The 25,717-nt window shown below is 48.3% G+C and overlaps 1 protein-coding gene across 1 annotated transcript; it reads right to left on the bottom strand.

The window, feature by feature from the left end:
* Positions 1 to 669: 669 nt before the first annotated feature.
* On the bottom strand, positions 670 to 15,505 carry LOC308069462 (microsomal triglyceride transfer protein-like). The gene is made up of 18 exons (XM_080401815.1): positions 12,678 to 15,505; positions 11,335 to 11,516; positions 10,986 to 11,129; positions 10,350 to 10,457; positions 9,591 to 9,711; positions 7,829 to 7,958; positions 7,379 to 7,532; positions 6,544 to 6,701; positions 5,811 to 5,976; positions 5,268 to 5,375; positions 4,927 to 5,139; positions 4,582 to 4,796; positions 3,869 to 3,966; positions 2,679 to 2,800; positions 2,016 to 2,243; positions 1,565 to 1,689; positions 1,108 to 1,278; positions 670 to 827 (listed from the first exon to the last, which is right to left on the bottom strand). The coding sequence occupies exons 1-18, from the start codon at positions 12,832 to 12,834 to the stop codon at positions 683 to 685; spliced, it is 2,745 nt and encodes a 914-aa protein (XP_080257941.1). The 5' UTR covers positions 12,835 to 15,505; the 3' UTR covers positions 670 to 682.
* Between the last annotated feature and the right edge of the window lie 10,212 nt (positions 15,506 to 25,717).

The raw sequence follows: 25,717 nt of genomic DNA, 5'->3' as shown, positions 1-25,717 counted from the left end.
TAAATGCAAACACCTTCAATTAATCTGGAAAGAACATACAATAACTGGCAACAGGTTATGAAGCATTTCGTCTTGCTTCTCTCCCTGAGGATTACTCTGGAGTGAATGTCTCTATGGTTGCATAAAAAAAATTTTAAAAACCTCATACCTTCTCTAGAAATATTTTCTTTTCCATGTTCCTGGACCGTTTGGCAGCTGCAAAACAGTTCCTTAAAGGAGGGTCATTCACTCTGTCCACGGGGAATCTCCTCCCTGCTGGCTGCAGATGTGCTCTCTCCTGACTGCTTTGATGAATGGGGAGAAAATGTGGCATTTTTGGCTATAGGCTTGCAGAAAGGTTTCTTGGGCTCTGAGAAATCATTCATTTGCAAAAGAAGGCTCTTTTTCACAAGGACCAGTTTGGCTTCTAGCAAGCCAAGAGTTCAGACAGGGAATTCTCAGCCTTTGGGGTGGGGAAGCCAGGTTTGGCTCCTCCAGCCCCAAGCAAGGGGTGTCTCTGGCTGTCCTGCAGCAGTTCCTCTTGTAGTCTCTTCTGATGCCCTTATTGCAGCATTTTTCTTATTAAAAGAATGTTGTGGAGGAGTTGGGAAGAGCCCTGGACGGCTTACGTCGGGTTCACATAAAACTGGGGTGTGTGGCAGGGGAGGGGGCAGTTATTCAGTCCCAGAGTGCTCAGATTCTCCTATTCTTCCACCGTCAGCAGGAGGTTGCAGACTTTGGAGTTGGCCCGGTGCAAGGCAAACTCCCGCCCAGGCATGGTGCCTCGTCTGCCTTTTCGAGTGGTGTTGCTCTGGCTCCCGGCAGATTTGGAAACTGTGAAGATTTCTCTGTGGGACAAGGTGACAGCAAGATGGTAAGGAGGCTGTGGTGGTGGTGGACATCATCTTCCTCCCAGACCAGCATATCCACCACCTCCTGATGGTCTAAACGTGGTGTTTCTACCCATGCATCATGAACTTGTGGTGGTGTTCCCCTATTCCTACCAGTTTTGACCCACCCTGCTCAAAAAGTGCATAACCATTAATTCCCTCCTCTCTCCAAGAAGCCCTCCTTTATCTCAAGCATGTCATGATGTTTCTACAGTATCCGGCCATATCCAGAGATTACCTGTACGGGACCTGCTCCTCTCTCAGCTGCAGGCACATGAGCACTGGGCTGCTAGAAAACCTCAGCATGGTGTCAAAGTGGATTGAGGTCTCAACTTCTGTCTGGCTTCTCAGGGTGGCTTGGAAGGAAGGGGCATCTAGTTCTGCCTGGAAATCAATGGTGAGGCTTCCCCTGCAAGACAGAAGCATTTGAGTCCGGTCACTGAGCAATGGCCCTGTGCTGGCCACTGTGCACTGGCACCAAGCAACCCTTTTAAGCATCTTAATTTTAGATCTGGCCATGGAAAAGGATTGTGTAACCAGTGCCCACCAGCCACCCTACTCATTGTGTCCACCAGGTAGGGCTGGACCCAGCAGGAGAAGGGGAAGGGGCTGTGGAAAGCCAGCCTAAGGTGCTAGGTGCTGAGCCCCCCAGGTACCCTGCACCCCCAGAGCCAAGCAGTTTCTCACCCACTGACCTTGCATTGATGCTGGTTTTCAGCTCCTGCTCCCAAATGTTCACATCCATGTCAGCTGAAATGTCAAGCCCTAGCCCACCCTGGAGTTTGACAGCCACTTGGAGGCCAGACTGCAGAGGGATGACCTGGAAGGTGGAAAAGGCAGACCTTGCTATGACAGAGCACCGCTCTTGCCTGAGCAGCTGATACTGGCAGTGACTTGTGGCTGCTGGGACTGCCTAACCCAACCCAGAAGCTGGGCTTGCGTGGGAGAAACTCCAGCCATGTATGTCCCATGGCAGAGCCAGCCGTCCTGCTGTTTTACCAACCACATCATGCAGGGCCACCTCACTCCTGGACCTCTATCCGTGGTAACATACCTAAAACCCCACTGGCTCATGCTGTGAGTTTCACTAAGATTTGGCATGGGGGCAGGTCACGTCCCTCCCCGCTGCCCCCCAAGCTCTGGTACCTGGTGATGGTCCATCAGCAGGAGGTTCCCTTTGACCACACTTGTGGGTTCTCCACTGCTTAACAGGACCTTGGCCATTAAGTCTGTATATCCCTGGAAGAAGACTATTGGCCGCAACTGAACATCAAAGAAGATAGCAGACATCCCAGCCATGAGCTCTGGCTCCTCTTCTCCTTCCAAGACGTTTTCTCCCAGCATCGACTCCATCCCTTGTGCTTCAATAGTGACCTAAAACACAGAAGCAGACCCATGCTAGTGTACAGAGCAAAGCTGGAGAGGTTGTTTCATGCCCTGCAGTGCTATTTGAGTTGCTCTGCTTGTCCAGCCCTCCGGCAGGCACCCTTTGAAACAGGAAGACAGTGATGGGGTGGGTTGGACAGGGTATCCAAGCCAGCCCTGAGCACTGTGCAGCAGCCGTGTTGCATCCCCTGTTTTTTGGGGGAGCAAGCCCTCCCTTCTCCAGAGCAGACCTGTCTGCCTTCACATCAACGATGGGAGGTATGCGTTTATGTATTTCTGATAAGGAGCATACTGAGTGCAGAGGTGAGGTCAAACACCATAAAGAGGTTAAGAGGGGACACAGTTGGGGTGGTGGGACCACTGAGTTGATGCCGTCTCCCCCCTCCACCTATGTGCCCCCCAGCTGCTCTCCCAGAAGCACACCTGAGCTGCGCGAAGCTGCCAGCCACGGCTGAGCAGGGAGAAATCAGAGACACTTTTCCGTAGAAATCCACCTTCCAAAAACAGCAGGTCCAGCCTGAAGGTGGAAAGCAGGTCCTGGGTGACTGAAAGGCAGACAGACACCTGTAAGTATCCCTGGGCAGCACCTGGCACGTCTCTTTTTGTGAATGAATCACTGAATGGTGGTGAGCCATAAATGCTCTGAGAGCAGCATCAGGGGACGAAGACTAATAAGAAAATACAGAGCCTGTAGGTGGGATGTGCAAGGCTGGGATGCCAGAAAGCAGGTCCCCTGTGCCACCAAGTCAGCGCTCGGCAAGCCAGAGTGGCTTCTTAAAAAAGCTCATCCAGATTGATTGCAGGAATTGGGAGGTCACTAGGTACATCTAAAAGCAGGATCCTCAGAACTCCATGGTAGTTTGTAAGCCTCCTCAATAGATTGCATGGCTAGTCCTGTAAGAGCTGTCCCACCTATGGTCAGGGTGGCTGACCTGCACGGATTTTATATGTTAGGTGTTAAATATCTGATAAAGCTAAATGATTCAGAGGGAAAAGCTTCTCTGTGGTGTCTCCTTCCATTCTTGCAATAATCAAAGGATTCAGCATTGCAATGTTTTTCTTCCAGGTGTTGGCTATTTTGCTTCCACCTACCCCCCTACTAGGCTAGACTGAGCTAATTTGAAGGAGGACAGAAAAGAGAGCTGAGGGGCAAAGATTTAAGCAGATATTTAGCAAATGTTGATTGCCGCAGTCTCTCTGAAGTTTGATTTTATCTCAGTGCAAGGACTCTCCTCTTTGAAGAGCTTATTAAAAATTCCTAAGGAAGCTAAATATCTTGACTCATCGGCAAAAGCACGGAAACTCCCACTTACAATTCACCATTGGCTTCATCTCCAGCTGAAGTACCTCTTTCAAATTAGCAGATTTAGGGAAACTATGTGGCACAGCCCAGCCCCCCTGCTGTAGGGGTGTCAGAGAAAGATGTATGTATTTTGGGTGGTGGCAACCAGCCAGCCTTCAGCTGGTGCTGGGGGACATGCTCAGAGACCTCACACTGAGATTTTGGGGCATTTCTATAAAGCTGAGGCTTCTTTAGAAAGCTGCCTTTCCCTACCAGCCACTCCTTTAGCCGTTTGAGGGGACCATGGGGTCAGTGTTCTCCGTGGTGTCACCTGTCAGAGGTCCTGAGAAAGAAGAGGAGATGCCAGCTTTCGAGAAGAAGTTGTAATTATTTATCTGTGGGTCTCCCATGATGTCCTTCATTATCTTCCTGGAAGCAAGAGGGAAAGGGTGTGTTAGCACTGGGAGGGAAGGAAGGGAAAATGTCAGTGGTCATTACAGAAGGCTGTACAGAGAAGGAAATATAAATTTCTGAAGTATTTATCCTGGTCACTGACTGCCCAGAGAAATGTGAGCAAAAAAAGGAAACCAACAGATGCGGCCTACCCTGGAATTTCCCTCTCCTCCCGTTTATGAGGATAAACCAGTCAGATGTTTTTGTGCAGCTTTTGCTTAACTCTGAAAAATGTTAGTGCTCAGTTCATTTTGTGCAGATAGGAAGATTAATGCAGTTACAAATCGTGCCCTGCCCTGTGAGCCAGAGCTTTGGCCTCCAAGGACTCTGCTGAAACCACAAGTCTGGGTCCTGCTGCACTGGGGCAGGATGAGGAGGGACGCTGGGTTTTGGCTGGTTGGGTGGCATCTGTATCTTTTCCTCTTTCAGGAGCTGGGAATTTCTGGGACAGCCTCGGTGCCAGCTCCAAGAAGTGATGCTAGCAGGCTTTAAAGGCACACTGGGTCAAAAGCCACAGCTTGAGTGTGGAGGGGGAGAAAAACGTGATGTAGGGCTAGGGTAAAAAAATGCAACCTTCCCCTCCAGACCCACCTTGCCGGGTGGTGGTCAGCATGCAGGCTGTTCCAGACCTTCAGGAGCAAAAACGTTGCTGTCTCTGTCTCCAGCTCTTTGGCAGCTAGCAGGATGTTGATGACATCCATGGGTGAGGGCTCGTTATCTAGGAGGATTTCTGCAGCGGCCAGGCGACACGTTTTTTCGTAGCTCTTCCTCTTCTCGTGCAAAATCCTCCTCATTGCTCGTTTCACCTGATATGAGAGGGCAATTAAAATGGTGGTGTTAGGGTGGTGATGTGCAAGTGTTGGTTCTGTTTGCACCCTGATGACTTGGCTTTGAATGGGAAGAGGAGCACCAAGCCTTGGCACCTTCATTTCGTACCTTGCTGGAGATGTGCTGAGCGGGGAATTGCTGCAGAGCAGAGATGGCAGCGGCGGTGATAGTGGCAGGACCCTCCTCGGCATGGTCCAGGAGGGTGGGGATGGTTTCAGGGAGCATTGCGTTCCCCAGGGCCAGCAGATAAATGACCACCTCGGACTCCTTCTCGGCTCCCTTTAGCCCCCTGAGGATGGTTTCCACCCCGCGTTCCACCTCCTGCTCGGGATTTGCAGGAGGGCAGAAAAGCAGAGTGGGGTGAGGGACAGGAGACATTCTGGGCAGCCCCAGAGGTGGCGCCAGGGGTGTCCGAAGAAGCCAAGCATGGGGTTTTGCAGAGGACCCACCTGCAGACCACACAGCTTCTGCTGGCACAGCTTGCCGACCAGAGACCCCATGGCAACTATCCCTGTCTCCTGGACATCAGGGGCTAGCTGCTTCCCATCCAGCTTGTCCTGGCCACCAGGAAAGGGGTATTAGGAAGCAGAGAAAAAGAGGGTGAAAAAGAGAGAGGGGGAGTGCGTTTTACCTTTTACCTCAAAGCTTTTGCCAAAAAAGTAAGGGGAAACTGGTTCGTAACTGCCTTGAAGGAGGCAAGGCATGGTTTAAAATGCCATTTTTTCATGGTGGCTTTTAATTAAGCTTCTATTATCTGTAATGCACTGATATAAAGCACTTTCTTCACTTTCCTCTGAGGAGTATCTACTGTCATTGCCAGTGTCCCATTAAAAGCGCATAAAACAATCCCATAAGCAGGAAGATATATTTCTATGGAATCATATTTTCCTCTTTCAGGAAAACATGCTTGTTATTCCCTCCTGCCTGAAATGGGGTGAGGATCCATCCTGGACTGAGGACCCTCAGGGAGGGAAAGAAATATCCATACTTACTAACACCAGGCGAAGAAGCTCTCCTGAAGGCCGGGGAGAGAAAGCTGCCGCGTAGAGAAACTTCTCCAGCAGGGACTTGGGCTCCTTGCTGAAATCCAGAAAGTCTGAGAGAGCTGCCAAGGATGCCACCGACTGTGCAGCTACCGCTGCCTCCACAACAAAGGGGCTGGAGCAAGAAGAAGGAGGTTATCAGTGGCATGACCTGCTGATAGAACGGGAGAAGAAACAAGGTACCCTGTGCAGCTCCTCATCCCTCTTTCTCTTCTCCATGCTCTCTTCTTGCTTTAACTCTTGGGAGCTTCAGTTCATGGGTTAAGAAACCTGGAAGGTTGGCTCTTGCTCTAAACTCACCCACCTCAAGGTATTCCACTGCAGAGAAGAGTCTGGCCACAGCACCCACACCAACAAAGAATGGATGCTATGGTGGATGGTCTGAAAATGACAGACCTCCAATGGCATTTGCAGAAAGCCTTGCTGGAGTATTTGCTCCGCTTCAAAGCCAGCAGGAAAAAAGGAAGATAGGAAAAAAAAATAGCAAGCCATGCAGTGTTTGTACAGAATAGGCATTAAATAAAACCACACCTGGATTAGTCAGGATGACTGCCTGGATCAGGTATGGTGCATGGACCAGCACTAAATGACCCTAGTTGCCAGGACCAGGAATGACCCTACATGCCAGGGTTCTACACGCGCGGAAAGCCAATTTCAACAAGGTAACTCCTAGGAGTCTCACAGCATCTCCTCTGGTGCTCTCCTCAGCAGCTGCAGAACATCTCTCTTCTTCGCGCTGTGCAGCATCCGGATGAACCTCTGGAACTGCCAGGTTGTTGCCACCTTTGAGGTGTCCATTTTGACTCTCTGGCTGTCAAAATCCTTCAGGTAGGCTCTCAGCTGCAAAGATGAAGTTTGGTAGGTGGGATTTAAGGTCTTCTAGCCCCATTATCATGGAATAATGTTTATACAGGCAATATTTAGGAGTGGGAGGGACCCATGGGGATCATGTAGTTGCCTGCAGGCATCTACTGCAGCTTCCCACCCACCACTGAGGACTTGTGTTAAAGCCCCAGTTTGTGGTATCTTCCAGGAAAACATCAGAAGAAACCGAGAGGATCGCTGATGCCTGAAAGTTGTTGAAATTCCACATTTCCTAGGTGAAAGGTCTGAGGGACATGAGGAGGCAGAAATAAGTTCTTGTTCGTCCTTGCCAGCCTGACCTGCAGTGGAAATATTTCCTAACCTCAGACCTGTGATGAGTTTAATGCAACTGCATGTGCCAGCTGTGCTGCAGGTTATTTCCCCATCAAGGGAACACAGCTATGCCTGGGGGGGACAGAGGAGTCCCTTCCACCATGGGTAGCAACACTAGACACTATTTGGGAGAGGTAATAGGTCAGGCTGCTGCTCTACAGCACTCCCAGGGTGGCATCCTGCCTTGACAGCAGTCACCAGCCCCTTCAAATACACCACTGCGGTTGAACCCTAAATTCTACAGCCTTCTCCTGCCCACCCTGGTGCCCAGCCTGGGGGAGAGCACGTGGCGAGTTTTGCGGGTGGGTAGCATCACTGACCGATGGGCAGTGGGTGCAGACCCTCCTGAAGGGCAGGCTGGCCATGCCCAGGGTCTGGTGCTGTCCCTCTGTGCCAGCCAGTGCATCCTCAGGGCTTCGTCCAGTCACCTCTGCTGGGCCGGGCATTGGAGGAGACACCAGCTGGAGCTGCTGCCTGTGGAGGGAGAAGAAGCCATTGGGGAGCACTTTGTCATTTACATCTTCCATGGCTCAGAGACTGGTTGGGTTCATGCAGGGTTGCAGAAGGAGGAGATGTGGGTGGAAGCTGTCAAAAGGTGCTTGGTGTTCCCTGCCTGCCGTGCCCAGCTGCTGCACCTTGTCCTTGCTGCCTGCACCAGTCTGTGCCCGCCAAGCTGGCAGGAGAGCGGTGAATACTTCAGCTCCGACAGATGCACCTTCATCCCCTGCCAGGCTGCCCAGTTCAGGTGGTGATATGGGGACATCACTCACCTTGAACTGATTTTGATGCTGGTGGTGGATCTCAGGGCTGGAGACAGCACGTGGCTTTCCTCTGCCAGCACCGACTGGAGGAGGTTGTCTTTCACCATGTACTGGCTTCTGCTGGTGGGCTGCCACTGGACTTGAAAAATCTTAAAAAAGGAAAAGCAAGGAGAGAAAAAATGCAACCTTTTCTCTCTTCTCCTCTCCCCAGGAGATTTCTCTCCTTTTTATTAGCAGCAAAAGAGTTTTCCAGTCCACAAAGTTGCCTGCTTTGCTTGCAAAACATAGGAAAAGAAAATCCAGAAGGGCCTGACCTCTTGCCAGATGTGGGAGAAGGTGACACCTGGTGAGGACCATGGTGAAGGGATGCTCTTGCCCATGGCTGATGTGGGGAGACAGACTGATGACACCATACAGGCTTTCTCTTTCACTACATGGTGGTATCACGCTGGTCAGCCATGGAAGAAAAGGGGAGCAGAGGGAGCAGGGGTTATTCCTGCCTGGCATGGGTGATGCCTGGAGACTGCAAACTGGAATCAGTGCCTCCCAATGCATTGCCCTTCCTTCAGGCCCATTCCACAGCTGCACAGTATGGGAAGGAGGTATGGCACTCAGTGCCAAAACCTGCCTCATCCTGACAAGCATCAGCAAGGACGTTCTCTGAGAGAAAGAGAAAGCTAAGCAACAGCAATTTCCACCAAGCTTATGCCAAAAAATGCTTGGCTTCCTTGCGTGGTGACCTTGGGGAAGCTCACTGGATTTTTTCCTTCCAAAAGAAATGACGCACTTGCTGGACTTCACCTCTGCCTTGTTTCCCAGCTGCGGTGAGGGGAGCACTGGTCATGCTGGGAGACGTTATTGAACAGCTGGGCTTGCACGTGGCAGGTCTTGGGGAGGAGGAAGAGCTGAACCATGTGCAAGCAGTGTTTTTTGACAGCAAATGGCATTAGGGATAATAACATCACTATTTTAATAGAGAGGTTTTTTATCCATAGGCTTTGCCTTTTACAGAGCTGGGCAGCACTGTCATTTTTCTGTTACAGCTACAGATACAGGCACGGTCCAGAGAGCTGCCTCAATCCAGATGGCAGGTTTGTGTGAAAACCTTATTGCCAAAAATGTGCTATGCAGGGTTCGTTACTTTCTTGGGTAAGTTTGCTATGAATCATACCCCAGAAAGCTTTTATTATATGAACACTCAGAATTTGACTGCCAGGTGTCAAGACCCTTGCCAAAGCCTGTGGGCTCTCTACGTGGTAATGCCCATTTTTATATTGAATTCAGTAGAATTTATATACTTTGAAAAACCTGTTGATTTTAATTGTGGCAGGTATAGCTGCATTAAGACCCACAGAGTTTAATCTATGTCAAGGCTGAACATGGGCTACTGCTTTAAACAAAGCAAGCAGCAGTCTTTGGTCCTGTCCCTATCAACCTAATCCGGTAAATCTGAGGTCCACAAAACGTTTCTGTATCTCCACCTTCCCAAGCAGGATTAAATGATGGGTCAGAAGCGATAACAAGGATGGGGATGGGATGACCCAGGACATCTTTTCTTCTCCTACCCACCTTGAAACCATATGCTTCTCCCAAGGTATGTTGGTGCATCCCATGCTGGGTATGGGTCTAAGAGCTAGAGTCCCATTCCAGGCTGGTGCAGAAGGCTGAAGCCAGCTGGGAGTGGGACTCAAAGCCCACCTGCAGCAAGATTTTTGGGACAGCCCTGATGTACTTGACATAAGTTGAGCCCACCACCGTGAGAGCAATGCACTTGCTTTGTTTACAGAAGTGAATCCAGAGTTCAGCTTTGTGCAGCTGAGGAGATCCTTTGTCTTTGTGATGGAATGGTTGGACACAGTGTATGTGACTTGACAGCTCCCAGAGATGTCCTCCTGAAACACAAATATTAGTGACCATGGGTAAGGGTGATCAGCTTTGACTGAGCCTGAATAAAATGATCTGTGTAGAGAACAGACACAAAGGACAAACTGAGAAACAGAAAAGTCATCAAAAAGCTAGAAACTGGGCTGTATTTGGGGGTGTTGGGTAGCTCCAAGTCCATCTGGGTAGAAAATTTGCTTTTGCAAATTAAAGCTAACACCAGCAGCAGCATCTTCGTGCCTGCATTTTGGGTTTTGAGGTTATTTCATGTTGGTCACAGATTACTCCAGGACCAGTGGAGCTCTGGATGGAGGGATTTCCCTTCCATTTGCTGGCTGCTGGCTGGGCTGAACAACGAAAATCCTGCTTGGCAGAAATTCTCGTAGAGGATTTTCTCTACTATTTCTACCCTCCAGGGAAAGATGATGATTTTGTAAGTGTGTCCATTCCTGAAAATCATCTTCTGCCTTTCTAGTAGCCATCCTTGCTCACAGCCCAGGGGCAGCTGGAACAGCAAAGCCCATGATTTTATCCTGAATTTTGCTTCCTTGGCTGAAGCAGCTGGGCTGTCTGTGCTTTGGGGCTGGCCCTCCTGCTGCAGCATGGTCCCTGGCTTTTGGTCAGAGTCTGGCACCTGCTCTGCACCTACCTCCACTGCAGTGCCTGCATGGGGCTGGAGCTGGAGCAGACTGATGATGCCTCGCTTCAGGTTCGAGATCAGGATGCTTTCTGCTTCATCCCCGTAGAAGGCTTTGACCTGGGAGGGCAAGAGGTGGTGTCTGGCTGTGGGGACAGCTCTGGGGGTCCTGCTGCTTTCCCTGCTTACAGGCATCTCCCCTGCAGCCTAAGCAACACCCTGTAGACATCTGATGATTTTTCTCAGTAAGGTCCATATCCCTCAATAGCACAAGCTTTATGGATGCACGCCCATGAAATCTGTCTTTTTCTCACCCTTGTTTTCCAAAGCCTTAGAGGAAAAGCTCAGAAATGAGCTTATATAACCACACACACATATATATATATATATAAGGACTGAAGCCATTTTAACATGGGATGCTGCAGCTCCAGCTGAACCTGCATCCTCTTTGGAGGATGGGGCTCCATATTGGACCCTGTGAGAGAGTGAATATTCCTACATTTGCTGCTCTGTCCAGTTCCTTGTGCTCTGATATGAAATCAGAGGTGGAGCAAGAGTTTGTATATGCTTCGTAGCTGGCAAAAATTGGGATGTGGGCAGGAGTGCTCTGTGGAGGGCATGAGCAAGCCCAGGGGGTGTCCAGCTGACCTTCCCACTGCTCCAGAAGATGAACACTGGCTGCTGGAGCTCTGCCCGTGCCTCTTGGCTCAGTGCAATCTCTGCAGGGGGACCTCCAGTGCCATCCTGGCTCCTCTCCTCTTCTGGCTTGTGTTGGACTTTCAGGTCACGGATCTATGACAGTAGAAGATGCCAGAAAGCAGTGACCAAGCATGTCTGCTCTAAAGTTGCTATGCATTTTACCTGCAAGTGGTGGCCTCTTGGTCAGAGAGGTAATTTTTCAGATGGCGTAGGCTAGAAAAGGAATGGGCTAAAGAAAGACAGCATCACTGCTCCCAGGAGGAGTTCCCAGCTGCAATGGTTTTACCACCTCACACACCTGCACCTGGAGCAGCTCTTCCCCACTTTGGTCCCTCCAGAGCTGGTGTAACTGGACCAATGCCTCAGCCTGCAGGCAGGCTCCCTGCAGGGACAGCATGGACGTGTGCTCCAGCTGGACGTCCAGGGTATAGTGGTATTGATACAGGGTCCCAGGTTGGAACGAAAGTGGCTGCAAACTCCCTAAGGAAAGATGCAAATGTTGAAGGTACGCAGTTGCAGACCTCGGTCCCTCCACTTGCTGCAGCCAGCATCCTCCACCCTAGAGAGAACCCAGACTTGCAGGGACACCTGTGACCTGCATCACTTTGCCTCCTGGACACGTCATTTTTACACCAAGCAGTAGGTATAGCTGATGTGTTTGGGGGAGAACATGGGAAGGTTTTTATGGGAAATTATTTGTGCCTGCCAGTTGGAAATTTGGGTGTTTTCTGGACGACAGCTGATTCCTGCCTGTGTTTCCAGCCCTGCCTTAGAAACAATGGCCAGAGTGGGGGCTCTGCTTGGGGACTTCAGCAGGACTTTTTTTCAAGTGCCAGAGAAACACACTTTAATCCTGAAGTAAAGTTTCCTGAGCGTGCCCACAGGCAGGAGGGATATCTTGAAGTGTCTTTTCAGCATTGTTCATTAACTGGGGCAATGTCAGCATTTTTATTTAGGGGAGAAGGGAGGCCATATTCTTCATATTGTATGTTTCCCATCAGAACTGCTAACTCTTAATTAGAACACTGACTTTGAGATAGGGCAAAATTAAATTGGTGTGGCAGCTTTAGATCAAAACTCCTTGCTTTAATCTTATTTATCTAGAATTATTTGGAGTCCCTTTCTCTTCCTCATATTAAAATACAGTTGCAGGGAGGAGGGTTGCCTTTGTCATGACATAAGCAGTCTAATCTATTTTCTAAAGTCACTTGAAATTCTTCTGCACATCTGATGCACTTGTTTGGCTTCTGAAATGTTTTATAGTTTTGCTATTTTTGCTATAATAACAAATGAAAGAAATCAATGGAAATCCAGCTCACTCCCTGGGGCTTTCCTCCATCAGCCAGACTGAAGAATTTCTATGTTTCTGCACCATGTGCAGTTAAAAAAGCTCCAGCTTTCTGGTCTTCCTCACCCCCCAGGGAGGACTTCTATGGTCCCAAAAAATTTCCCCACCTTAGGAAGTGCTCAGACTGTTTGCAGCTGAGGCAATAATTCTTCCCTCCCCAGCCAGAGACTGGGGAGATGTTGCATTACGGCAAGCCCCAGGAGGCTCTTTGTGCACTGGGATGAACATCCCGCCTATTGGGGCATCCGGACCCCACCATGTCCCTGGACCCCAAGCAGCCCAAAGTCTCTTACCTTTTGCTGTGCTCACAAAGGAAAAGCAAAGAAGGCCAATGTATCCCCAAGCTGCCTGCGGATTCATGGTGGGCTCTGGGAGCTGGGCGGGAGACCGGGAAGAAAAGGGGGGTGGGAGAGGGAGCTGTACAACAAAAGTGGGCAAGATTTGCAACATCAGGCGATGGGGCCCAAACTTCTCCCTATCCCCGCCTTACACATCCAAGGAAAAGCAAATAATTAAACCTTTGCACCAACCCCCAGCAGCCACGGAGGGTTTGGAAATCAGCTGAGGTTTGCCAAAGAGCAGCGGGAGGGGAGGAAAGCTGCAAAAAGGAGCTGCCAGAAGCATTGCAGGGTGGAGAGATTGCCAGTTTGCCTTGATACGGGAGGGGGATGCTCAGAAAGCCGCCCTGTCCCTTGGTGAACCATCTCTTCCCACCAGAAGGGGAAGAAATGGTTGCTTTTAAAAGAAAAGACCCGGAAGGGGGAAAACAGCTTTTCCATCCTTTTAGTTAGAGACTGGGATCTGCAGCCTGGAGGCTCAAGTTACTTAAAGGGCCAGGCTGGAGGGGGATGGGGAGACCACACTGATGAGTGGGAACCTGAACACTGTTACCCCTCAAATACAGCATGGGAAAGGGGCTAAAGAGGAGGGCTTGGCTGGTTGTGCTCCACAGAGCCTTCTAAGCCCTTGGCCCACCAACTGTGCTTTTGTTTTTCCCATGCATGAACTTTACGATTGCTGAGTTTAATCAGTTCCTAAAGACTATAGACTGCAAAGGCCCAGAGTCCCTAGAGGTGGTGATGTGGCTTAGGGTCCTGAGAGACCTTTTTGCCAAAAAGAATGGGTAAGTGGGAGAGGGCCGGGCACATCGCACCCTTCTTGTGCAGGGATCTGAGAGGCAGTAATGTCTTTACGGAAGTGATCTGCATATTGAGTGGGACCAAAACCCAATGGATTTGGTGTTACGGCGTTTTCAAAGGCACATCTTCCAGCTCTGCATCGCTGCTGGGCTTTTGGGGCACTACTGTGACCTGAGAGGCAGGGCAAATCCAGCTGTGAGCTACCTGGGAAGAGTCCAGCTGCAGGTTTCCCATATGTGGTGTCTCCACTTGGTCCTCTGATGGTCTTTATGGACAAATATCCCGTAGTTAGATTGAAGCATTCTCTTCTCTTTATGATTGTCTCTCCTGCTGGTCTGTCATCTTTTCATTCAACAGTTTCCTGTTTCGTTTGACCATTTGCCACAAATTGGCTGCTCAAGGTGTACCCGCAGGGTGTGACGCCGTTAGTTGGAAGGGTCTGCCTGCATCAGCTTCTCCTCCCGGGATTCATGGACCCGGGGTACTTCTGCTCTGCCAGTGTGCACTGAGAGACCAAAGCAAGCTGGGGATGGAGAGCACTCTTGCTGAACATTGAAAGCTTAGCTTTCTAGCCAGGGTGGGGAAAAATGAAATATTTCAAGGAGCAAAGTGGCTGTCGAGGGTCTAAGTCCTGAAAATCAGGTCAAAGTCCTGAAAATCGGGTCCCAGAGTGTCTGTTGTTTGCAGCTAAACACGCTGCCTGGAGAGGAAAGGCAAACAGAAACAGCTTGTGAGAAAGACCCTGTTGATAAGGAGGCCTCAGACTGGAACTGCACTTTGACAGGTTTGCTTATTTAGATTTGGCTGCTGAGTCCTCCCAGGATCAGGGTGTGGGAAGCCGACAAGCTGCAACCTGTGTTCCTGTAGGCAGCTCTGGACTGCCGATCGCTACCCACCGGGAAGTTTGAGAGGCAAAACCATGTGACAGTCACTCAGCAGAGTTTTCCCAGCAGACCCAGGGAAGGGAGTTTATCCACTGCCTGTGCTGCTGGGGATGAGCTGCTGAGCTCCCACTTGAAATCTGGATAAGAGGTCTCTTGCTGTCATTTCGTGATCGCCTTTCTTATAATCTCATCCTCATGACAAGATAGCAATGGGCAGGGAAAGTAGTCACGTAGCTGGAAAGTCAGCAGGGATGGGATTTATCTCTAGGTTCCTAAGTCAGGTCTCTAGACTAAACCAACCATCCTGGATCCTTCTAAAGGCAGCAGAATGAGAGAGGTGTCTTTGGAGGATGCTACATGCCGCTTATCTTGGGCACTGCCGTACTGTGACATTAATCTCCCTCTGATGGTATTTATTTAACTCCATCAGTTATGTAGGAAATTTAATACCTAGCTCAGACTTTGATGTGTAACTTTGAAATGAATCCTGCTCTCTGATGTGTGGCTTTGCCAGTCACTGTGACAATTTCTCTGCCTGGAGAGAAAACTCCCCCAGATTTGTTAGTGCAGGAGGGGAGGCCGGGATGCGCAGTGAGCTCCAGTGCCTGTTTTCACCTGGTTTCTCTTCCTCTAGACCCGGTTCTTGCTTTTGTCTCTGGGCGAATCTGTGAAAGATTAAAGCAGAAAAAATCAGACATTTCATCTTCCTGGTGCTGGTCATGAAGATAAAGGGCAGATGGCTTTGCTTGTTGCTCAGTGTTGCTGTGTTTGTCCATTCCATAGTGACTATAGGACACCATGGCTGTGGGTCTTGGGAAAAGCACTGCTGCCCAGCATCACTGCATAGTTATGCATACTCTGTGCTTTCATCCACCTTCTGCTCAAGTGACAGGATAAACATAGTGAGCTTTGAATCCATCCCACAGCTGAAACAAAAGAAGGGGAATGGAAGTATTCGTGCGTAATTAATTTCACCAGCATCCTGATGCATCTTCTCCCACACGCTGGTTTTTTCTCTGTACATGGGGAAGCCCCAGAGCGTGGTCTCCCAAGGCCCCTGCTCGACTCCCTGGACCTGCTTCTGTGCTGATCCTGGGAGGTCAGGCTGGAGGCTGGCAGCTGCAGTCTCCAACAAGCCCTGACTGATGCTCTTTTCAGTAAGAAGAGGGCAAAGAGGAAGCAGAAGGAAGTGTGTTTCCACTGTTGCATTAAAAGTTTTGATAGCAGTGTCACAAGCCGATCCTATCTTTTAGATCTTCACTTTATTTCCACTCCAAATTTAACCAACTTTTGTAAGGCCTCCAATTTGCTCAGCGTGCTTCCCAAACCCATCTAGGGCTGTCGTGCTTTTGGAAAGATGCCTTATGAAACTCTGCAAACCTACAGACAGATGCATGGCCCTAAAAGCAGTGCTTCTGAAATCCTGGGTGTTCCTCCAGCCCCTCACCTATCACCCAGGGGAAATGTGATCTCCCATTTCCATCCAGGCACAACCTGCTAGCGTGTGGTCAAGGATCTGTCTTCATCTTCTCACTTTCTTATTTGGACGCTGTGCTGCTAATTCCCTTAGAAATGACATGGTGGCAAGCTCTATGGACAGAACTGGGATATTGAGCCTGGTCCTGGAATCACCATGGGGGAGTCTGGCTGCAGGACCTGATGCAGCAGCTCTGAAACTTATTGGCAGAGTAGAGCAGGGACGGTCAGTGTAACCAGGTCACTGTGCCCCAGGGTCAGAGGCACACAGTGATCTTGCCACTGAGGTGTGACGTCAGGGTGGACTTTGGCAAAGGGTGGTCAATCTGCCCAGATGCTGAACTTACCTAGATGAAAGCAGAATGGAGGCAAAAGGGATTGTTGCATCAAAGCCCATCAACTGCAAGCCTCAACCCATGGGGGTTTTCAGGGGATTTTCGGGTGCAGATTCTCATCAAAAAGGTCTAGTGGAAATAATAAGACCCAAACACTCCTTACCCAGTGGCCAGTCTCTAGGTTTGGAGGCTACTGTACCGGGCTCTGAACTGGGGACATTGCTGCACCATCTCAGGGTTTTCACAGCACAGCTCTTGGCTAGCGGAGGAGTTTCCAGCTCTGTTTCCAGTATCTGATCACACTGGGGCAGATGGGAGGGTGGAAGGAAAGACTCCCTAAGGGAATCTTCCCTTCTCATTTTTGGCACATAATCTTTATGCACCCTCTCCTGCCTCTTATTATTCAGGAGATTTTAGAAAAAACCTGGAAGCAAGCAGAAAAAACCCCAGTAATAAAATATGCAGACAGCCCAGAGGGGGAAGCAAGAGATAATGAAGAGTGCAAAACAGACCCTAGGGGTAAATCGTTACAGGGTGACTCAGTGGAAAAGAGCAAAGGCAAAGAGCAAAGGTTGCTGGCTGCACCCCCAGAGCAGGGGAAGAGTCATTCTCCCAAGGGACACTGTGGCTGCTGCTAACCAGGACACCCCACAGCAGGTCCCCTTAGCAGTGAGGATGATTCACCGCTGAGCAAACTGCTGAGGGAATTGGGGGATGCTCCATCCCTTGGTAACCTCAAAGCCAGGACAGCTTTGCTGGAAGACATTCAGCAATGCAAGAACAACCAGGTGAAATACTTCAGCTCTGCTAAAGGCAACAAATGATGTGCTGTAATAATCTATAGAGGCTTTATTTCCCATTCAGTGCCATTCATCTTTTCTACTATGGACCAGAAGCTTGTGAAAGCAGGTCTTGCTGTCTGCCTCTCTGACACAGCCACCTCAGCTTCAGCTCTTTTCCAGGCACTCCAATCTCTTTTCCTTACCATAAACTCACTCTTGCTGCTGGAAGGAGAGGACAGCTTGCCCTCTGACAAGCATTGTGTCGTGGTTTGATCCTAATTTCAAAGGTGTCCCCTTCCAGCTTCTCTCAAGTCCCTTCACTGCTGTCCCATATCAGCTTTTTCATGGCCTGTGGTCCCCCATGGTTTTCTCCGGTGGTCCTCCTTGCCTTTCATCTGCAGCCACTGATAAGACCTGGTCTGCTCTCTGGGGTGCTGGAGTTGGGACTGCGTCAGCTCGGCTGTGTGCTGAGGCAGGACTGGGCTCGTGATTCACAACAGGGAAAACAGCTGTGTCAAACCAGTTCTTGGTTTGGCTCAAGCACCTTTGTTTTTGTTGCTGGAGGCGTTGGCTTTGTGTGATGAAGGCAGACTTCCAGTGCCACAGGGAAGAGGTTTCCAGTGTTCCAGAGACAAGTTTGTACATGATAAAGGATGCATATTGCATGGACTCAAGAATTTGGATGGGAAACCTCAAAACTTGTGTTGGGGAGCAGGATTCCTCTGGCTGTGCCTCTCATCCTGGGCGAGGTGCTTTTTTAAACTTCCCTTGTCAGGAGGAGATTCCCAACAACCCTTGAGGTTCTGAAACCGCTCAAAAAAACCAGGACTGAGAAAAGTGATGGAGCAGCCTCTGACTGAATTTAATTCAATTTTTCCTCCTTGTTGCATCCTCTATTTCTTTCTTCCTTTCTAAATAATGTTCAGCTGCAAAGCCCCTCATCATGCCCCTCACAGCATCTTTTCCTGCCTTGCCACCCCCTTTTTTTGCTGTTGCAGTGGTAGAGAAAGCACTGACTGCCAACAAGGTCCCCCAGTTCTTCCCTCCAAGGCAAAAGAGAAAAACTGAAAGTGTCTGAGCACTTCCTGCATAGTTGTGCTGGTGGCACTCAAAAGTCTTCAAAAGCCCTGAGCAGAGAGATCTCCTCTTGTTTTTCACCCTCCTGTCTTTGCATGCTGTCACACCCCTAAGCTGGTCCCACACCAGAATTGGGGATGGTAGTGAAGCTCTGTTTGATTCCCTCCCATGGATGAGTAAAACCAAACCCTTGCCTTGCTACAGAAAGACCTAGGTGGGGAGTCAGGCTTGCAACAAAACGGTCTGGTGTGGGGAGCAAGGCAGCGGGCAGGCAGGACAGGACCTTCTCTGATGGATGGTCCACCTTGCTCCACTTAATTGAGGTGCTTCTGATCAGGTTTCTTGCAGCAAACCAAGCTAAAGCAAATGATGAAATTTAATGGTGGTGTGTCTAGCTTAATTTCCATAGTAATTGCACTCGATTAGGAAACAGGCAGGTGACACAGTGAGTCTCAGCTGTGACTACGTGGTCTCTGCTGCCAGCAGAAGGCGATGTACTGCTGCCTGTCACCAGAAGAGCCCTCCCTAAGATGCTCTCCCCACTGCCCTGTGGACACAAGTGACATATCTGAAATCTGACAATGTCTTTGTGTGGTTCAGAGCCATTTCAGCTCAAACAGGCAGAAGAAGTTACCAGGTGGAGAAAGTGACCTGGTAGCCTCTGATTTTGTCTTACAGCTACATGTTTCAAGTGTAAAGTCCATGCTTTCCCACAGGGTGACCACTGATGGGTTGTTTGCTTATGCAGCAGCTGAGCTGCCATGCTGCAAAGGTCACTAACAACTCTTTAAAGGCCAGTGCTTGAGTATCAGGTGGAGAAGCTGAACTGTCCATTCCCCATCTAAGCTATTGCCTCTCTAAGCTAGGACCATGGAGGCAACTCCTTCATGGGAAATCATGGAGAAAGCTTGAAGGAGTGTCTTCTGCAGCCTCTTGGAGCTCCTTGGGAGCAGATTATGATGCTCTCCTCCAAAAGCGTACAGTACTTTATTAGAGTGATTAGAGGTAAATACAGCCGTGCAACACTCCTTCAGGTGTGCCTGGTGGATGCTTCCTTAGTGCTTTTCTAATTCTTGTGTTTATAAACCTGTGCAGACTCTCCTCCTGCTAAATGCTGCTCTTTAACACAGATGGAGCCTTCACTGCAATGTCTATTAGACAGGGAGGAGCAGGTAAGGCCCACGCCATATGGGACACACTGGCTGGGAGGGTCCATGGAGCCAAGTGGGTCCAGTGTAAAGCTGAAGGCCCTAATGGGCCATATTGGCTCTAGGGAGACTCACCTGAGGCCTCCACCCACACCCACGGGCCCAGGAGCATATTTAAGCTCAGCCTCCAGGTTAGGTAGATTTTTCAGCCTGTGCTGGAGTCTTGGTATCTGCTCTGTCTGTCTCATATCTGCTGTTCTTGGGTGGACCCAAAGCTGTTTTATGCCCTTGGTGCTTTGGGGAGTGCCGATGGAGCCTTTTATGGGGCTTCAGCCTCAGATGCTTCTAGGCAGAGCCTTTTTGGGCATGCACTGTGTGTACTGGGTCACCCTATCTCATCCCCCTTGTGTTGTCTGGGGTCATGGATCATCTAAAGAGCTGTTATCATTCCCAAAGTGTCTGCTGCTTCCTCCTGTTTCACCTTGCACAGGTCTCTGAGGTAGGTGGGATGTACCCTGCAACCCTTTACTGCCTAATAGTTTTTTGTTGGGCCATGTATGTTGAGCACCTGAGGTCTGACTCTGCCACTAGGCTTTATCATATAAATGGGATGAGATAACAGGAGCAATACTGTGCAAATTTATTTTTTTCTACAGGGAGAAACTGCTTAGGTGATGATACGTACTCCTGCAAAGTGACCCATGGGCTGCCCTGTGAGCAAGGGCAGGAAAGTATCTGACTTGGTGCTGGTGTTACCCTTCTAAAAAGAAAATGATATTCAAAAACAAGTGAAAAAACCTCAAACGTGGTCAGGTAACAATGGTAAATACTTGGCTTTGAGAGGTTTAGAGCTATTTTATTTGCGAAACTGTCTTGTTTTTTTATACAGGTCTGGTCTTGGACCAGACCTTCTTAAGATAGTTCACCTAAGTCTGGTCTGGCAACAAGTGTTCTCTTCTCAGCCTATTTTTTCGCAATTGCTCCCAAGAAAAAAGACTTATTGTGCTACCTGGGTGGAGGAATGCAGTCAAAACAAGTTATGGGTCTGTGATGAGACATACAAAAAGAGCTATTCTCTACCAACCCTGTGCAGAGTCTTGCAAGCCCCCTGTTTGCAAGGCACTGTCTGAGTGCTTTGTGCTTTATTGTGTGGAGGTTGCTAGGCTGCATTACTCAGGGCAGCAGCAAAGCCTGTCTCCTTTTTGTCTTCCTTGTTTCTCCCTCCTACCGTCTGAAACGGGGTGTGTGTGTGTCTGAAATAACCCCCGAGCTTGGCCCCTTATGAGTTGTTGGTTGCTTACTATAGCTAGGTCTTTGGGGGGCTCAATAGATGGGGTTGGGCAGGGGGGAGAGCCTGAAGCACAGCAGAATGGTAGGAGTTGGGTTTACATCTCAATCAGAGGTCTCCTGAAACCTGATAAGCTGAAGAAAAGACTTTGCTCTGTTAATGCACAATGGTATTTTGTGCAATTGCAGGAAAATAGGGCAGGGATCGACTTCAAGAGATTGCGTGGCCCTTTTCCCTGTGGCTGGCTGCACTGTGATGAATGAATGCCTGACCTCTTTGCAAAGAGCTTCTGCTGATAGAGGTTTCTCCGTTTCTATAGTGAATTTATCCCAGCGCTTTACTGCTATAAAGATGTCTCATCTTGCTGCAATTTTACCCTATTACTTCTAACCCTAGCCCCAGCTGACATGGAAAGTTGTTTCTTTCCTTTATGAAAGGAATTTGAAGATACCTTAGCTGCCACCCTATTTCCTTGGTCTCACACCTCACAGGTCCTGCTTTGCAGACCCCTGCTCTTTCTCTATAAACCCTCGGTAACCAGCTGAACCAGAGGGTCCGGTTCCCCAGTTAAGGCTGTGGGGTATGCTTGCTTTTCTACTTTCTAGGAGCTGTGGACAAAAGTCTGGCTTTGAGGAACCCATCATGCTTCCTTTGCTCAAGCAACTGACCTTGCAGTTATTTTAATCTTCCTCTGCTGCTCTTGGTTTGGACTTTGGTGCTGATGAGGTCTTCCTTAGGCTAGTGCAAAGCACTTGCCAGAATGAAAAAGATTCAGGAAACTTTTCCTTTAAGACTGTAATGTTTTCTACAAATCCTTGAGACGTGACCATATTTGTTAAAAACCAATGCAAATGCGCATACATTTCCCCCTCCCAGCCCCCCATGCTCTACCTTTCTGCATGGTTCATTAATTTGTAACCTCAACAAGTGTTAGGGAAACCTTTCTAATTTTGTCAATTGGCAATGCATGTGCTTTTTAATTTAGTTTAAAGATAGGTTTTTAAGTCAGGCTATGCCTGTGCTATTGATTAGAATTAGAATATTGATTAGATTTAGTAAGCTGCTGTTTAAGAAGATCTTTGCTATGCTTCTTTAATGCCTTTCTCTGAGGGTCAAAGCATAACAGTTACAGGAGGGAGGAAGTGTTCCTCAACATAGAGGAAAAGGCACAAGTTGAGCTTACTGCGCTTTACACATGAGATTCTACAGATGTGCCTGAAGCATGGTCCTCCCCAGCAGTTTTTCTTAGAAATAAATTAAAAAAGCTAATAGCATGGTCAGAACTTTGGGTCTAGCCATATAACTGCAGAGAGGATGAGCTCCCTTATTGCAGGTCAGGCAGTGGAGGATCACCAGCCTGCAGTCAGATCACTTCTGGTTCTGCTTAAATTCAATGTAAAAAAAATAAATATATATTCTTAGGTGCTTCAAGTGAAAGAACCAAACAGAAATAGATTGGAGCATCACTGGCATAGTAATTGATATTTTACAGTTTCTTTTTTCTTTTTTTTTAAAAAATATATATACAATATTAACTTTAAAATACAGTTTTTCTTGGGAGAAACTCCATAGAAAAAAACTGACATTCTGGCTGCTGCTTCCCCTGTTCAATGTCAGGAGCTAGTTTTCTTCATTCATGTGCTTTCATACAAGAATAATGTTTGCCATCAGATGGTTTCCTGAACTGAGGTCCCTTGAAATGATCAAGTTTCCAGAAAGTCAAGAGACCATTCTGTCCAAAAGACATTTTTTTTATGACACAGCAATATGTTCTAGAAAATCTTTAGAATATTGTGTACCTTTCCAGCTCTGGGAGTGGGTGGTCACTCCTTACTCGGATGTCACAGGAGCAGATTGCTCTTCAGTGAAACCTACTGGGAGCTTCTCTGCTCTGGGAGCAAATGCTGAGAGTCATTTCATGGCATCTAGTCCCTGAGACCTAAGGAGAAGATGCTGACATTTGGCTTGAAGAAGTAGGAGTGTCCAGAAAACATGGAAAGCTTCATGTCAGTATGCATTCAAGTCCTACTTGGCCATTAGTTTTTCCAGTGTGCATGGTACCATCAACAATGTCTTTCTTTACATGCTGGGATGTAACTACCAGGCTCCCCTTGGTGCTGGGTATAAGAGTACATTGCTGAGCATCCTGATGTTGAAAGCAAGATATTTTATTTACCAGGGTAATCAAAGCTGACTTGGTAAGAGTGCAGGTTCCACTAACAAACACTAAAGTGTCCCAAAAAGCCAATGATGGGATCATTTTCCAGTTGCTCCTAATCTCTGCTGCCACCAAGAGCATCAGTGTCTTGTATAGTGAGGATAGAGAACAAAGGCATGGGTGGTCCCTGGGGGTCTTGCTCTTTGCACTGGTATTTCAACTGATTCCTCAAACATGAGAAATCATGGAGGCTTTTCCTGACTCTGACATGTGTCTGGTTACCCATCAAACCTCTGCTGCACCCTACTGTTGGAAGGAGCTAAGGAAGCCAGAACTTGCTTAGAATTTAAATGATGCTTGACAAGCCTCAAGTGCAGCTGAAGAATCTCGTTTCCCTCTTTGGAAGAGATATGTGAGTTGTGAGGCATTAGGCCAATACTTGCTGCGTTTTATTTACATTTTTACAATTAAACAAGGGGTTGATAAGATTGACAAGGAAGATACGACTTAGGAGCTTGTTAGACAGCAACTTCTAAACTCTTTGGGCGATTTAAAGAACAGTAGGGTGTGAAGACTGTTTTCCAGTGCCAGATTAGAGTAATCAATAATAACATGCTCATTGACATAAAAGTCACTTCTTAAAAGTGATTTATCATTCATTGAAATGCAGGAGCTATGGTGTTTGACAAAGCCCCGGTGGAGCGATGGAGAATATGCCTGTCTGATTTCTCCTTCTCTTGTGCCAGCAAGAGCAATCAATCATATTTAAGGAAGTGTTTTCTCCTTCGTGATCCCCTGTAGTTTGGGGGGGAAACTGTATCCAAGAGCATTAATTATTTATTCTGTATTGCCTTCTTCCTCTACTTGTGAGGTCTGGGCATTGCGCTGGGGAGTGGGGCCAATTTAATTTCTGGGCTGTATGTTGGGATTTGGAGCTTGAGTGTTTTAGAGGTTAACACTGAATACTCAGCTCCCTCTACGGTCAAAAGAGGGAGAGACACATTCCTTCAGGGGGTCTTTCCAGGTATGCTCTCCCGGAATTGGGTATTCTCTGTTTAGTAGATGAAGTCTTGCACCTTCCTGAAATTGTGGTGTAAACACCAGTCAAGGTGGTAGATCTCCCAGGTGCATGAGCTGTGAACTGAATGGTGCCCTTGGGTCAATACACCTGCTATGGTGTGACTAGAAGTGCATTTGCAAATGAGTAAAGGATAATCAGGACCGGTGTGGAAACACTGTTCTTCATTAAAAGACAATAGACCTCGAAATGCTTTTGTATAGCCTTGAAAATGTGGCAAGAAACGGGGAAGCTCACCGTGTTGGGCACTCTTGCCTACAGTCTGCTTAGGGGCTGCTGGAGGTGGGATGAGGCTAATGCAGAGGAGCTGCAAGTACATGGTTTTTCACCTGTGTGGACTTGCTGCAAATGGGAGGTTGTAGTTTATCAGACCAGAGGAACTTCTTAAAGGATTGCAGAGGGATGCGGAGATGGATTTTTGGGTTTGCATCCCTATCTGCTGAGCACATGGGGTTTGGATGCCTCCTAGCAGAACTGTAAGGCATAATGCAGGCAGCAGTTCCTCCTCCATTGCTTCCGGGGCTTAAATTAAAATGCTCAGAAGCTTGATCACCTCTGAGCTGCTCCGTTGTGAGCAGGAGAGGGGCATCTCTGCAGGCAAAGCAGCCCTCTCATGGTCAGGAAAATCCTGCTGCAGAATCTTCTCCATCAACTGCCGACAATACTGCTCCTATCCCAGGCACTTCAGTGAAGTGGGATAAATCCAGCTGTGGTTTCTGTGCCACACAGATAATGAGGAGCAATTATACAGTCTTCTCAGGCTAATTTCCACCATGGGGCTGTTGCGAGTAGTTTGCTGTCATTAGAATTTGGAAGGGGACCGTAAGTTCTATGGCATGTCTGTGCACCAAATATAGTGGTTGCAGCTGTAGCTGTGTTCCAGGAACGGGTCCCTTGTGAGGCTCTGAGATAATAAACTGATACGTGTGAGTACATGCAGATGATGATAGAATACAGTTTTCCAAGATGGGGATTACTGTTACAAGTATGGGGCTGTTAGCTGACTTCCAGGTACCCATCTTCTAATTGGCTTTTTGGGGGGTTTTACCATCCTGAGGCTCAATCTGCTGGGCGGTAAGGGATACTCAGTATTGTATTTCCTTGTTGCCAAATATGTTTGGTGTCAGCATGTGATAGCAAAGAAACAAATACGGAAATTCTTTGGCACATACATGACATTTGAGAGAATTTTGGCCCTATTTGGTTAAAGCCCATGACTTTTAATTTCTGCTTGCTTGCCTTGCAAAATGCTGGGGTTTCTGTGTTAAAGGGAAAGGTAATTGCTTCTTTCTCCTCTGCCTCCAGAGTGAGGCTAGAAAGTTTTTCATTGACAAGCAGCTCTGAAGAAATCAGTGGGAAAACAATTGCAACACTGAAAGAACAAGTTGAAATTGCAAATATTGTTACAGCCACTCTGAAGCCAGGACTGTGAGGTACTTGTTGCAGTAATCCAAATCCAGTTGGAAAGGTGTCTCTGGCAGGGAGCAGTGCCTCTACCTAGTCCTTGGCAAGAAGGATTTTCTCTGAATTCAAATAGCTGCTGCTGGGTAGGTGTTGGGAGCTGCCTCAGTTGTGGTCTAATTGCCTGGTAACAGCTTGCAGTGCTTTCCAGCTTGGACTGAACTTACTCTGCCGAGGGAGTAGTAAGAAGTTTGTATCCAAGTATTTAAACATCTACTGGGATAATTCAGTCCAATGGTAAAATTGCTGTTATGCTGAGAATTGTCATCTTTTTGGTTTTACAAGTCTGGTTTACTTTTAAAGTTTATTTTGTAACTCTTAAGAAATCACCCAATGTAACGTTGAGGGGGGGGGAAAAAAAAGCCAAAATTTTCTAGAGTGATGCTAGTATGCTGCTTGGATGGCTGACCAAAGCCAGTGTGCTGCAGGATGCGGCAGTTCATGAAATTGCTCCAGACTGGGCTGGATCCTTGCGCTTAGGGTGGTCAAATGCTCTCAAAGTGCTTG

The sequence above is a fragment of the Falco punctatus genome, assembly GCF_963210335.1.
Source record: "Falco punctatus genome assembly, chromosome: 9".
Taxonomy (NCBI): domain Eukaryota; kingdom Metazoa; phylum Chordata; class Aves; order Falconiformes; family Falconidae; genus Falco; species Falco punctatus.
The sequence above is the reverse complement of the archived record's forward strand: the minus strand, read 5'-3'. Positions and strand labels throughout refer to the sequence as shown.